Source organism: Eumetopias jubatus, unplaced genomic scaffold (assembly GCF_037043125.1).
Source record: "Eumetopias jubatus isolate StellerSeaLion01/CBP00866 unplaced genomic scaffold, mEumJub1_p1.0 scaffold_10, whole genome shotgun sequence".
Lineage (NCBI taxonomy): Eukaryota > Metazoa > Chordata > Mammalia > Carnivora > Otariidae > Eumetopias > Eumetopias jubatus.
In genome coordinates, this window is record NW_028274816.1 from 122,920,275 (window position 1) to 122,935,119 (window position 14,845).

The 14,845-nt window shown below is 39.7% G+C and overlaps 1 protein-coding gene across 1 annotated transcript in view; it reads left to right on the top strand.

The window, feature by feature from the left end:
* Positions 1 to 14,845, top strand: part of CRLF3 (cytokine receptor like factor 3) — a 34,902-nt gene that overhangs the window by 1,581 nt on the left and 18,476 nt on the right. Inside the window, exons 2-4 of the mRNA XM_028109011.2 lie at positions 10,742 to 10,949; positions 13,684 to 13,771; positions 14,244 to 14,421. Of these exons, the coding sequence (XP_027964812.2) occupies positions 10,742 to 10,949; positions 13,684 to 13,771; positions 14,244 to 14,421 (474 nt within the window). The remainder of the gene's footprint in view (positions 1 to 10,741; positions 10,950 to 13,683; positions 13,772 to 14,243; positions 14,422 to 14,845) is intronic.

Consider the following 14,845-nt stretch of genomic DNA (forward strand, 5'->3'; position numbering starts at 1 on the left):
TTCTAAATCTAGGACATTGTTTCGAAAGAGATTAAACTATCTCTTATTATATGATTAATGTTTCAGCCAGTTAAGATATCTTCCATATGAGCAGGTTTATTTAACTGCATCTGCAACTAAGAAACAATAAAGTTGACACTAAATGAATGAGTTTAGCACCTGAGAGTAGTACTTACTAATTCTTGTGTTAATTTTGAATTCACTTAACAAATTTAGTATGATCGCATTCTGAATGGCTTAGAATTCAGTTTCCAGACCTGTATTTTAAATTTTATATCCAATAATGTAAATACAGGACATACTTTCCTATAAGTTAGTGTAGTTCATTATGGGTTTTTGTTTTGCTTTTGAGGCCCATTGTCTCAGGCTTGAGACAGAAAACACCAAGAGAACATCCATCACAGTTAGGTCCCTGATGACATTGCCTTCTGATTAGACTAATAGTGTAGTTCTCTTTTGTGAACTGGATTGTGTTTTGTGCCAGTTACAAGGCATCTCTCCTCAAAGCTAATTCTAGTGGATTTTGTACATTTGGGTTTGTAGAATAAGTCCTCTGTCAGCTTGGATTCGAAGGAAGGTCCATGTTACAAGAATGTTATCAAAATAAGCAGCTGCTTTTGTTTGGTGGTTAGGATATTTTTAGGGTTCCAGTCATTTTCAGAATAACTACTATTTGGCTTTTCAGTCAAAGATTTTGCATGGGGGAAGGATGAGCAGAGAGGAGAGATGCTCCCCTTTGTGTATATTTTTTACTTGCTGATTTTATTTCCTTTTGGCATATGATTTTTTTATTGATATATAATTTAGATACCATAAAATTCATGCCTTAAAATGTGCAATTCAGCATTTTTTAGTATGTTCTTTTTTTAAAGATTTTATTTATTTATTTGACAGAGAGAGACACAGTGAGAGAGGGGACACAGCAGGGGGAGTGGGAGAGGGAGAAGCAGGCTTCCCCTGAGCAGGGAGTCCAATGCAGGGCTCGATCCCAGGACTCTGGGGTTATGACCTGAGCCGAAGGCAGACGCTTAACTAACGACTGAGCCACCCCGGCGCCCCATTTTTTAGTATATTCACAAAGTTGTGCAACCATCACTACTACCTAATTCCAGAACATTTTCATCACTCCAAAAAGAAATCCCATACTGACAACCACTAAACTACTTTCTCTATTTGGATTTGCCTATTCTGGACATTTTGTATAAATAGAATCATACAATATGTGGTCCCTTGTGACTGGCTTCTTCAACTTAGCATGTTTTCAAGGTTCATCCATGTGGTAGCATGTATCAGTACTTTAATTCTTTTTGTGGCTGAATAGTATTTGTTGCATGGATATACCACATTTAATTTATACATTCATCAGTTGATAGATACTTGGATTACTTTCACTTTTTGGCTCTTATGAATAATGTTGCTGTGAACATTCATTTACAAGTTTTTATGTGGCTATGTTGTCAGTTCTTTTAGTGTATACTTAGGAATTGCTGGGTTGTATGGAAACTCTATTTAACTCTTTCGAGCACTTGGCATCCTGTTAGTCTTTGCTTTTGTTTCTTACGCTTTAAAAGTCTCTCACGAAATTTGTCTCATGTTAAGAAACCATGCCTATGAAAGAAGAGTAAAAATACTTTGTTATTCTGTCAAAAACAACTGCCATCGTGTGGCAGTTTCTCTTCTTGTGGTTAAGTTTAGGCCCTACCCTCTGTCTTTACAGAAAAGGAAGTGCTGTGCAGGAATGCATGGGTAGTCTTTAACTCTTACTGTTTAAGTAAGTTAAAGGCTAGAGAGATATGTTCATTGTCTTCAGGAAATCAGATCATGTTTACAGCCAGCCTGGCCTAAATGTTGTTGAAATCATTAAGAATACCTCTCTCTAGTTCCCTGGAATCCTTGGTACTAAGATGTAAATACCAAAGAAATTAACACCCACTCTCCTTAAATACTCATTTGTTCATTCACCTAGTAAATATTTATTGGGTGGGTCAGAGATGCTTCTAGGTCTTAGAAATACCATGGTGAGGGAAATAGACTAGTGCTCTCATGGATTTACTCTTCCCTTTGTTGGTGGGTCATTGGACTATTGCTCTTAAAAACAAAACAAATAGGAAAAACCTAAATTCTTGTGTCCTCATTTTTAGATTTCACTTCCATTGTGTTTTCATTACTTGTTTATTTGTACGGGGTTGGCTTTCCTGTTCGTTGTAAGTAGAGATAGCTGATCGAGATGTCACATGGTGATGTCAGCTAGCCAGTCAGGTGCGCCTCACAGGGTGATACTGCCTGGGTGATATTGCCATTGTCTGGGGCCTAATCCTTAAGCTTTGCAGGTCCAGAAACTGCATCTTTGTACATTATCAAAGGGGGATTAGTTTGAGGCGCTGGAGGTGCCTACAATGAGAAATACCAATGTTCTACAATGAGAAATACCAACTGTTCTGTATACGGTTACAATTCATGCTAGAAAATGAACGTGTTGGCCTTCATGTGCCTTTTAAATGTGATTCGGTGTCTCTCAGGGCATTGATGAGAGCAAGCAAGTCTCTGCTCTTTCAGAGTAAAGGGCCAGATCCTGTTACCTAATTAAGATACTATTTGGTGAGGAGCCTGCCTAGCTCTGGCCAGTGGTATCCCTTGGATCCTCGCTACCACAAATGTGATCCATCACCTGAGAGCTTGCGAAGAATGCAAGAATCAGACCAGACCTACTAAATCATAATCTGCACTTGAACAGGATTGTCAGGTGTGATGTGTATGCACATTGAAAATTGAGGCACACTGTCTTAGAGTATACCATTACCAATTTGTCAGTTCTCTACTGATTTCTGTAGTTTAATCTAACCATAAGTGTGTTGTTATAAATTGCCATTGTTTATCCTCAAGATTAAAACCTGGCTGGCTCAGTTGGTAGAGCTTGCGATCTTAATGTTGGGGTCATGAGTTTAAGCCCTGCATTGGGCATAGAGCCTCCTTTATTTATTTATTTTTTTCAGAGCCTCCTTTAAACAAAACAAAATGTCATTTGAAATATCATAGGTTTGTTACGTAATTATACAGTGATATACAAGTGAATAATTGACATAAGCTAGCACTTGTTCTAGCATGTCTTAACATCTGTAATATGACCCTTTGTCTTTATAATATTTTTTTCAATTTTTAATAGTTGATTTCAGACAATTTTTTGAAGATTCAACTAGCAGTCTTGATATTCTTTTTTTTTTTTTTTAGATTTTATTTATTTATTTGACAGAGAGAGACACAGTGAGAGAGGGAACACAAGCAGGGGGAGTGGGAGAGGGAGAAGCAGGCTTCCTGCGGAGCGGGGAGCCCGATGCAGGGCTCGATCCCAGGACCCTGAGATCATGACCTGAGCCGAAGGCAGACGCTTAACGACTGAGCCACCCAGGCGCCCCAGCAGTCTTGATATTCTTAATATACAATACCATGTCTTCTATAGATCATTATTCCCACGGGGTTTGAAAACACATAGCATACTAGTTAAAGACTGGGACAGATCTAGAATTCAGCAGGGGAAAAAAATTATTTCAGAAAACCAGGGCAGGAAGTCTTAGTAGCTCAGCAAAGAAAAGAATGCTATTATTGCTTCTTTTATCTCCCACTTCCCCTTCTGTTACCCATTTTCAAAACAGTCCAAAAATCTGTCTGAAAATGATGTTACTGTAGTAGTACTTATCATAGTGTACTAAGGAAAGGTTAAATCTAGAGCTGGGAAAAACCAAGAACAGATGAAATAATTTTAAAATAACCTATAATTCTACTACTTACTGACAACCACTGTTAACATTTTGGTGTATCCTTCTAGACATATTATTTTGCAAAATTCAGGGACTACTATATATGCAACTTCATATCCATTTTTTTTCTTTTGGTTAGTATTATATGGAGCATTTAGCAACTGATGGAGCATTTGTTGGTGGTAAGCTGAGATGTATTGACTTAGGTATGCCGAAATACTAGAAGCAACGCTGTAGAAGCAAAACTAGATAATCAACAGCCAAGGGTGGGGAGAAAAAGCTGAACACATATTTGTGTGCAGAAGACCACATGTTTACATTGGCTTTTGAGTCATCTTTTCTCAAATAAGTCTTCTCACGAACATCTTTAAACATGGCACTCTGAAAGCTGCTTATTGAGTCCAACACTCACTTGAAATAGAAAAGGATATAGATGAGAATTAAAACATGTATTCTGAATCAATAATGTTAAAATCCATGATGTTAGTTAAAAAGTGTGTGAATGTCACAGAGGTGCCCAGGTTTTCTCTGTGTAGGTATTTTTTTCAATGTAATTGTAGTATAGGTATGATTCTGATAGAGAAAGGGGCGCCTGGGTGGCTCTCTCGGTTAAGCCTCCAACTCTTGGTTTCTGCTCAGGTCATGATCTCAGGACTGTGAGGTCCAGCCCCGTGTAGGGCTCTGTGCTCGGCATGGAGTCTGATAGAGATTCTCTCCCTCTCCTTCCCCCTTGCTCCCCCCCCCTCGTTCTCTCTAATAAAAATAAATCTTAAAAAAATTTTGATGGAGAAAAACTATTATCACTATAAATCTCATAAATAATGTGGCTAATTTATGATCTAAAAAGCCAAACGGACCACTTATGTTTTCTGTTATTTTACTTTGTTAGCATTTGCTCCTATTAGCCATGAGATCTTGAGAAACTTCCCTTTTTTTGATCCTCACTTGCCTTATCTGTACAGAGAGGATAAGGGTAGTACCTGCTTTGCTTGGCCAATGTGGGAATTAAGATGAGGAATATATGTAAAATCCTTAGCGCCATGCCTGGGACATACAAAGTGCTGAATAAATATTACCCATAATAATAATACCAATAAATATTGTTACTCAGGGTGACATCCCCTCGCCTGCTTCTCCAAATGGTAACTTATTCTTTAAATGTCTTTCCCAGCAGAATGCCCTTTTTGAGCTCAGATGGCAATTTGTGGCTGTCCCACTTATGTAAGAACTTAATATATTTTATTATAGTTATGTGTGCATTCAACTAGCTCCTTTACCAGAATGACAGTTTTTTTTTTAGGTCAGGCCCATGCTTTATTCATCTTTATAACCCCAGCTCCTGGCACATACTAGATCTCAATAAATATTGAATAAGTGCCTTTATGAATGTTGTGGGTGTAATTTTGCAGACATTCTTTTTAGATTGTCCATGGTCTTGATTATATGTACCCTATTCATTAATGCAGATAATCAAGAATTAAACTTTTGTTTTATCATATGGTTTGGTTATTTGTTGCTACATAATAAACTGTACCAAAGTGTAACGGCTTAAAAAGCAATCTTATTTGCTTACTATGCTAGGGATCGACTGGGACTTGGTTGGGCAGTTCTTCAGATTTTGCTGGCAACACTTATGTAATTGCAGTCAGATGGCAGCCAAGGCTGGCATGTTCAAGAAAGAACGTTCACTTACCTGTTTGGAGACTTAGTGGCTGCAGGACTCCATTGGAATACTGGCATGGCTGGACCTGGATGCCAGTCTTCTTCCCTTCCTCCCACCCTTCCCACTCATCTACCCCTTCCACTCTCCAGAAAGGTAGCCAGATGTCTTACATGGTGGATCAGGACCCTCAAAAGTGCAAGAGCGGCGGTTGCCAGGCTGCTAGACCTGGAGCTGGCACAACCTCCATTCCACTCTGAGCGATGCACTTAAGCCTGCAAGTGCTCATCACAGCCCCACTGTTTTCTCGGGGAGAGGACTGCACAATGATAGAGTATTGGGATGTGTGCTTCGTGGTTCACTGGGGGCCACTAATGTAACAGACTGCCAAATCATAGAAAAAGGATTTTCTTTCTGAATGTTTTCAAATAGGCATTAAAAAAAAAAAAGGCGAGGCAAGATGGAAATGTGGCAGCACTTATGAGTCCATAAGAAGAGTCATACAATTCAAATTCTCTGTCACTTTACTAGCTTTCTGCTGTGGGCATGTTTATCTCTCTGACTCCAGCATGTTACTCATCTACAGATGCTTTCTTCATAGGGTTGTGGTAGCATTTAAATGAGACCATGCGTGTAAGTAGCTGGCACACAGTAGGTGTTCAGTAGATGAGAGCTGTTGCTGTATTATTGCCATCATCATCATCATCTTATTTTTAGTGACTAATGTCTTCGTGTCAGGGTGAAGACAAGTACCTAATGTAGTATATGTCACATGAACTGAGAAGAAATATTTTGGTTAGCTTTTTCAAGTTCACTTGACTATTTTTTATATTTACTTTGTCTTTTATTTTTGATTATTATGTTCTTGTTAGCTAAGTGTTTAAAAGGCGAAAGATTTTTGTGATCTGAAGAGAAACCAGAGTGTAGCTAAGTGTTTAAAGCCAATGTCTAATTTTAAAATAGTTCTGGGGTGCCTGGCTGGCTCAGGGGGTGGAACATATGACTCTTGATCTCAGGATTGTGAATTTGAGCCCCAAATGTTGGGTGTTGGGTGTAGAGATTACTTAAAAATAAAATTGTAAAAATAAAATGAAATCGTTTTAGTTTCCTGTTACCAAATGGGAAAATAAATTCTTAAACTTGGAGAATAAAAATTATTTTCTTCTATGAAATCATAAAAATGCATGTTTTAGAGGAGATAGAGGAGATTCTGGTTACTTAATTTTCTAAAATACGCTGTTATATTTATTGTATTATATTGATATAGCAACTGTATATTGCCACTGAAGACCACAGATGTTTTAAGTCAAATTCTACATAGGTTTTTATGAGTTTGTTAGTAGCTAAACTCCGGAGGAAAGTATGTCAGTCAATGTTGTCTTGGAGGGTTATGAAGTATATATTTACTAGGCTTTTGCAAGCCTTAGTCTTGATGTGTAAACTTGATGACTTTTTGCCATTTTGTGAACTCATCCTCATGTTAAAACTTCAAAATACAGTTGCTTAGGGATTAGATTAAATTGCAGTAAAGGTAACTTGTTTTTTTTTAAAGATTTATTTATTAGAGAGAGCGGGCATGCATGCGAGCGAGTGTGCATGCATGCATGTGCTCAGGGGGAGGGGCCAAGGGAGAGGGAGAGAGAGTCCCAAACAGACAGCACAAAATGGGGAGCCTGATGTAGGACTCGATCCCATCACCCTGAGATCATGACCTGAGCCTAAATAAGAGTCAGATGCTCAACCGACTGTGCCACCTAGGTGCCCCAGTAAATAAGTTTTAATGGTCCATTACAGTAGAGGCTTTAGTGGAAAATTGGTTTGAATATTATTAATCAGCATAAACAGTGTATATGACGGTTTCCTTTTTAAAAGACCTTGAGTTGTGTATCATTTGTATTCTACTTAAATCTACTGTTACTATATGTAGCAGTTGTTTTGCCCTAGAATGGCTAGATAGCATTTGGGGCTGTGTGGTTGTCTACCACATGATTCTTGATGCAAGGATAAGAAATACAAGTTACAGCAGGAAGTGTTTGCAGTCAGTACATAATTTCTAGGTTTTCCTGGGAACTCCTGAAAATGGGAAAAGTGGAAAGGCCATGATCTTTGGAGTCAGACTGTTTCTGGCACTGTGAAGCCTTGGGAAAGTTATTTGACTTCTTCAAGCTTCACCCTCTTCAATGTAGACAGTAGAGACCCACCTCTCAGAGTCACTGTGAAGTTAATGAGCTGACAGGGCACACATGGACCATGGTACCACATCAAATAAGAAGAAACCACTCAGCAGTGAAGTCCGCCCGAGGTTTAGTTTCATCAAGCAAAGCAAATGAAACAGCAGTGGTTGGTATTCTATGAACGAAAGGGACTACGTTTATAATGGAAGTGTAGGAGGTGCATTTGGAAATGGAGTCTCCCCTGCCCAGTCCTCTCACTGCTTTATGTTCACATACTTCCTCTTTTTCTTTCCTCTGAGGTTCTGAAACAAAAACAAAACATAGTTGAGCTCTGAAACTGTTGGAGCTTTTGAATTCTTTCTAAAGAGGAAATTGACTTTACCTAACCAATGCACTTCCTGTATGTGCCGTATCCGTTAAAGAGTGAGACAGGACTTCATTGGTATACTTCTCAACTGCAGAATTTCCTCTTGGTGGTGGGGGTGTGAACTGTATTACAGTGCCTCAACATGTCTTCATTTATTTTGGTATCTGTAAGGTCTATCGTAGTTCACCTGGGGATCTTGTTTAAAATGTAGGTTCTGATTCGGTAGTTCTGGGTGGGGCCTAACAGTCTGCATTTCTAACAATATCCCAGGTGATGTATCAAAATCATAAAGCATGTAGGGGCGCCTGGGTGGCTCAGTCGTTAAGCGTCTGCCTTCAGCTCAGGTCATGATCCCAGGGTTCTAGGATCGAGCCCCGCATTGGGCTCCCTGCTCAGCGGGAAGCCTGCTTCCCCCCACTCCCACTCCCCCTGCTTGTGTTCCCTCTCTTGCTGTGTCTGTCTCTGTCAAATAAATAAATAAAATCTTTAAAAAAAATCATAAGGCATGCTCTCCCTGGTTCTTTAAAAAGGTCTTAAACATGTACATGATTAACTTCATTTTTCTTCAACAACATTTATTTGCCAGGTGCTATATGTATGTTAGGGCCTGAGTCTTAAGGACCCCACAGGTAAGTAACGAGCCTGAAAGTTTTGAGTATGGCCCCCTCCCTTTTCTTTTTGAATTTTGGTTTTGGTTTATTTCATAGAAGCTCCCTAGTACAGAGACTACTTAACAATTAAACTTATATTAGGGTCTCTCTGTTTCTTTTTTTTTTTTTTAAGATTTTATTTATTTATTTGACAGAGAGAGACACAGTGAGAGAAGGAACACAAGCAGGGGGAGTGGGAGAGGGAGAAGCAGGCTTTCCGTGGAGCAGCGAGCCCAATGCGGGGCTCGATCCTAGTACCCCAGGATCATGACCTGAGCGAAAGGCAGATGCCCAACGACTGAGCCACCCAGACGCCCCGAGTCTCTCTGTTTCTTTCTGATTTAAGGTATTCCTCCATTTACTGCACACACACTATTGTAAGTTACATTACTGTCAAAAGGAGAAAAAATTATTTCCATAATCCATTTCAGCCAATTAAACTGTTCCCTTTTTTTTCCCTGTATTTTTTTGTACTCCTTGAGCATTGACATCTTTTGTTTTTACATGGTTGTGAACATTTCTGGATTCTGCTTTTTAAATTTAGTATTAGAGAATAGATGGAAAACTTTCTAAATTTCTCTGTTAACTGTGGAAATCCTGTGCTTTGTGTATTTTCTTGGACTTCAAACACTCTTGGAAAGATAAAGTTAGCAAAAGGGTTAGAGTAGTAAATGTAATAATGTCATTATGAAACTAATTTAATATCTGCAAAGTAAAGTATGTGTTTGCTTTGATTCAGCTATTTGGCTTTTAGAATTTTCCTGTTAAGTGAGAGTGAATTGTGTGTTGTATCTTTAAAAAAAAAAAAAAGAAAAGAAAAGAAAGAGTTGTATCTGTGTAGACAACTGGTTTGTTTTCAAAATAAGTGTGAGCTGTAAAGATTTCCCTGTCCTATCTCCCAGAACAGCAGCTCTTAATCTGAGCTCTGTGGACCTGACGGCAGTGTTTCTCAAAGTGTGGGCTGCAGAATCACGGGTGTGCTTTTGAAACTTGAGAACTCCATCCATACACTCCAGCCCTCCTTGAAGGTTCTGGATCAGTATGTCTGGGATGGAGCCCTGCAATCTAAATTATATCAGGCAGCCTACATGATTCTTCTGCAAACCAAGTTTCAGAATTACTGCTGCAGGCAAGCCATGGTTGAGATTTGAGGGAACTTGTAAGCTCTGAAATTGAATTAATTTCTTTAGGGTATGGATTATTCATTTTATTGGAAAGAGAGGGTCTGTGAACCTTTCATTGAGATTTGCAAAGAGGAACATAACTCAAAAAAGATTATTGTCCCAGAGGTGTGTTTTCATGAACATTTCTCTGCCTTCTATGAGCCTCTTTGAATTTTAAATAAATTCTTAGCTTTCTCCTAGTATAATGAGGGCATTTTATCCATTCGGTGATATATTTTTCTTTTTTTTTAGTATCATGGCTTTCTTTTATTTATAATTTATTTATTTATTTTAGAGGGAACCGTGGAGGAGTGGAGGGAGGAGGGGCGGGGGAGAGGGAGGAGGAGAGACTCCACACTGAGCGTGAGTATGACATGGGGATCCATCTCACAACCCTGAGATCATGACCCGATCTGAAACCAAGAGTCAGACGCTCAACTGACTGAGCCACCCAGGCGCCCCTATACTATGGCTTTCTGATTTACCATTTATTTACTACTTTTCAGTAAAATGAATTTTAATCCCCTCCTAATTTAAATTTTTTTGTGCTGAAACATACTGTTTCCAAGAACAACTTTGTGCAGGTAATGATACTAATATTTTTTTATTGGGAGCTACAATGTGCCAGTTATTTTACCAAGCGTAATACACATTATTTAATCCTATTAACAGCAACTCCATGAAGTAAGCATGATATTCATTTGACATATAAGGAAATTGAGGTGTGGAGTGCTTAATTAACATGATCAAATTGACTTAGTTTGTGAATGGTGGAACCAGGGTTTGAGCCCATTCTGTCTTACCTGAAGGCCAGTACTATGCATTTCTGCAAGTTTGTGCAAATGAATCACGTTCAATTTGTCAACAGATGGAAGATGATCATTGTGTAGTGCCTTGGGATTATGGGTCATGCCTGTGGATTAGCCTTTTCTAGAGATTCTGATTCTGTGTTTTTATGTTCTTCCTTTTCAGATCAAAGAGAGTGCATCACAGACAAGAGATGTTCTCAAACAGCATTTTAATGATTTAAAGGGAACCCTTGGGAAGCTCCTGGATGAGCGATTGGTGACCCTTTTGCAAGAGGTGGACACGATTGAACAGGAAACCATTAAACCTCTAGATGACTGCCAGAAGCTCATAGAGCATGGAGTTAATACTGCAGAGGACTTAGTCCAAGAAGGTGGGAGTCCAGGGCGCTGTGAAGTGGGGCACATTCAGATTGGCCCTTTGCTGATTTCTCAGGGTGCCAGCAGGCTTCTTGCCATCTGTGGGGTGCTTAGACTGTTCCTGCTTCAGGATAGTTTGTAATATAGGATGACAGATACACAGTGAGGTATCCCACGGTGAGTGAGTGCAGTTGAAGTGTTAATTATGATCATTTACAAAACGAGGCGTAAGTGGTTTTTCTCAAATGGTTTTATGATAGTATCTTATTTACTGTTAACACTGTGACTTTAAAGTCCTTTTGAGTCTGTTCAGATATTTTTCAGTGTTCGTAGAATTTAATTCCATTGCTAGTTTTAGAAGGTTAAAAATTATGATTGGTGTTTACTCCTGAAATCATAGCGATTATATACCTATCTGCAGCCAATTACTGTGCTTAAAGCATGCCCACATCTTGGCTTGCTATCTTCCTGTCTTCATGTCCACCTTCCTTCTTTCACATAGATCGTTGTCAAGAACACTAAATCAAAAGGTAATGGTTCTGCCCTTTGGGGTTCACAGCGCAGAGAGAGGCATATGTGCCGAGAGAGAGCTAAGACTTCAGAGAAGGGAAAGCGCTTAGCTGTGGGAGAGTGTAGGATAGCTTTCTGTGGGAGGAGTTCCACGGAGGCTCAAAAGAATTCATTAAGCGGACAAAGGAAGAAAAGAAGTAACAGCACGATTGGAAGCAGAAGTAACATCATGAGTGAAGTGAATGGCATATCAGGGGTCTATTGAAGTATTTTAGGCAGTGGAGTTACACAGTCAGATTTGCATTTGAAAAAAAATGATGCTGGGGCGCCTGGGTGGCTCAGGTCATGATCCCAGAGTCCTGGGATCGAGCCCCATATTGGGCTCTCTTCTCAGCGGGAAGCCTGCTTCTCCCTCTCCCACTCCCCCTGCTTGTGTTCCCTCTCTCGCTGTGTGTCTCTCTCTGTCAAATAAATAAATAAATAAATCTTGAAAAAAAAAAAAAAACTTTTCAGAGAGAAAAGTATTGACGATTTTACCTATCAATGAGTGTTGATTATTGGTGATTGCCTGGAGATAGGTTGGAGAATAAAGGGAAGGATTTAGGATGACCAAAACCAGCCAGATTTTGGATGACCAGGTTGGAATGTGCTGTTTACTGACGTAGGAAATAAAGGAGAAGGGTGGGCTTCAGTGGGCAGTCAGGCATTCAGTTTGGGGCATTTGAGTTCGAGGTGCTGTGGATGCCCAGAAGGTAGTTGGGCATGTGGCGTGTGGCTTAGGAGAGAGATCAGTGTGGCAAGATGGCAAGTGATGGTGTGTACATCAAGTCTGAATCCATGGGAGTAAGTAAATCTTCCAAAGCTAGTGTATAATATGAGAAGAGAGGGTGGCAGAGGATGCCAGCATTGAAAGGACAACTGAAAAAGGAGCCAGAGACTGAATACCATCCATCCTGCACTGAGTGCTGTGAGTGGCATGGGATGAAGAGGGTGCATGGCTTACAAGGCTGTCACTCTAACTGGAAATTCATCCCCTTTTAGTCCCATTTAGAATGTGGCACTGCTGTTATCTTTGCATGCTAATGACATTTTGTCTCATCTTCAGGGAGAACTGCTTATTTGTCACTGACCGTAACAGTGCCTTTGAGAGAATTATTTTTAGGGGGGCCACAGGGTGTTTTCCCCAAGAGACTTTGCATTTGGAAACAAACCCAGAAGCAGTTCACAGGGCAGGAGTGTACACCCATCACCCTAAGGACTGAGAAATGTTTTTATTTTAGAAAATAAATCCTTTGAGGCACAAACTTGTTTGTTACAGCATCTGATGCTTAAATGTTTTTATACTTCAGAGATATTTTGAATTTCAGTCTCTTTCCTCCCTCCCAAGGGATAAAAACTCATTTATGGAATTTTGAGGACTTGGAGGCAGTGTTCCATATGTCCTGTTTTCCTTTTGGTGATGGAGAATGTCATGTGGTCCCAAAAAATTTAAGTCACTCCAGGGCACATTCAGATGGAAAAGAGTTCTGGTAGTGTTTCTTTGGGGGTGTGGAAGGACATAGAAGTTGGTCTTTTTTTTTTTTTTTAATGTCTTTAGGTACCTTTTCCTTTTTCTGTGGAATAATTTCTAATATGTGATACTCTTTTAGGAAAACAGCTGTATCATTTGACTTTATAAGACCCCTTGCCCATGGGGTGCCTGGGTGGCTCAGTCAATAAAAGCGTCTGCCTTAGGCTCAAGTCATGATCCCAGGGTCCTGGGATCGAGCCCCGCATTGGGCTCCCTGCTCAGGGGGGAGTCTGCCTCTGCCTCTCCCCTTCCCCCCTATTTTCTGTCTGTCTCAAAGAAATTAAAAAAAAAAAGACCCTGTGCCCTATTTTTCTATCAGGGTAACTCCTGTTGGAGTTTTATAAATAAAGATTCTGTAGGAGCGATGGAAAAAAGGACCCGGACCTTCTCCTTTGTATAAAATTGGTCGACAAACCAGATTTCTTTGTGTAGAGCAGAATCTTTCATCTCTGGTAAAATGTTACCATTATGTACCCCTTTTTTTTGTGAGCTTCACCTTAGAGTCACTTCTAAAGTAGTTTCTACCTTTACTTTTTGGGAACTTGACTGTGGAATCACTTAAGAATTATTTGCGAGAAAACCAGAGACTCACCTAGACATGGACTATAGTGATTACTTTATAATGTGACTGTTTTTTGCTGTATTTATTCTCTCATTCTTGATTGTAGGGGAGATTGCCATTCTTGGTGGCGTAGGAGAACAGAATGAAAAACTGTGGAACTTTACCAAAAAGGCCTCACACATTCAGTTGGACAGGTAAAGGAGTTAGTGCCGTTCAGGCTTAGTTTTACACATTTAAACTGCCTGCTTTTTTTCCCCCCCTTATTAAAGATTCTGAGTAAATGAGATAGAGAATATATATTTCAAGGTTCACTGCTCAATACCAGTATTAGTGGTATGAAACAGTAGCGATTGTAATTTTTGGCATAGTATTACTGTAGATTTTCTTCAATTCTAATGTGTAAGAGAATTACTAAATTTTAGAAATCTGAACATACTGAAACTGATTTTTTGGTATAAACTTGACAGTGGTGATCCTAGCAATTTTCTCTTTTCTTGCTTATATTTATTTGGGAAGAGAATCTGTCTTCCAAAGCCCCTACTGCCATTAGCATTATTTCCTGAGGGCTTCAGCATCTTTATGTCGTATGTGACTGATCTAAACTATGATTCATAATTTTAATCCTCAGTTAAGAGCCTCATAAACACATAAGCTTTGTTTCCTCAGCTTACCAGAAGTGCCTTTACTGGTTGATGTGCCTTGTTTGTCTGCTCAGTTGGATGACTCAATTCTGAACATAGTGAAAGACCACATTTTCAAGCATGGAATGGTAGCATCTCGCCCACCAGTTCAGATCGAAGAGCTAATAGAGAAACCGGGAGGCATCATTGTTCGATGGTGTAAGGTGCGTAATTAAGACTTGTAGACGTGGGCGCCTGGGTGGCTCAGTTGGTTAAGCGACTGCCTTCGGCTCAGGTCGTGATCCCGGGGTCCTGGGATCGAGCCCCGCATCGGGCTCCCTGCTCAGTGGGGAGCCTGCTTCTCCCTCTCCCTCTGTTCCTCCACCTGCTTGTGCTCTCTCTCTCTCACTCTCTCACTCTCTCAAATAAATAAAAATCTTAAAAAAAAAAATCCTAAAATGGTGGTTTTGTCACATTCTCAGCATGCTGGGAATTTTCTGTATTAAATCATGTTATGTATATGAGTTACCATATTGTAGATAGAAACCATGTCCAAATGAATCATAAGTGTCTTGGCTGTTGACAAATACATCATTCAGAATGGGTGCTCAGCTTCTGGAAATGATTGATTTTTCTTAAATGGATTTT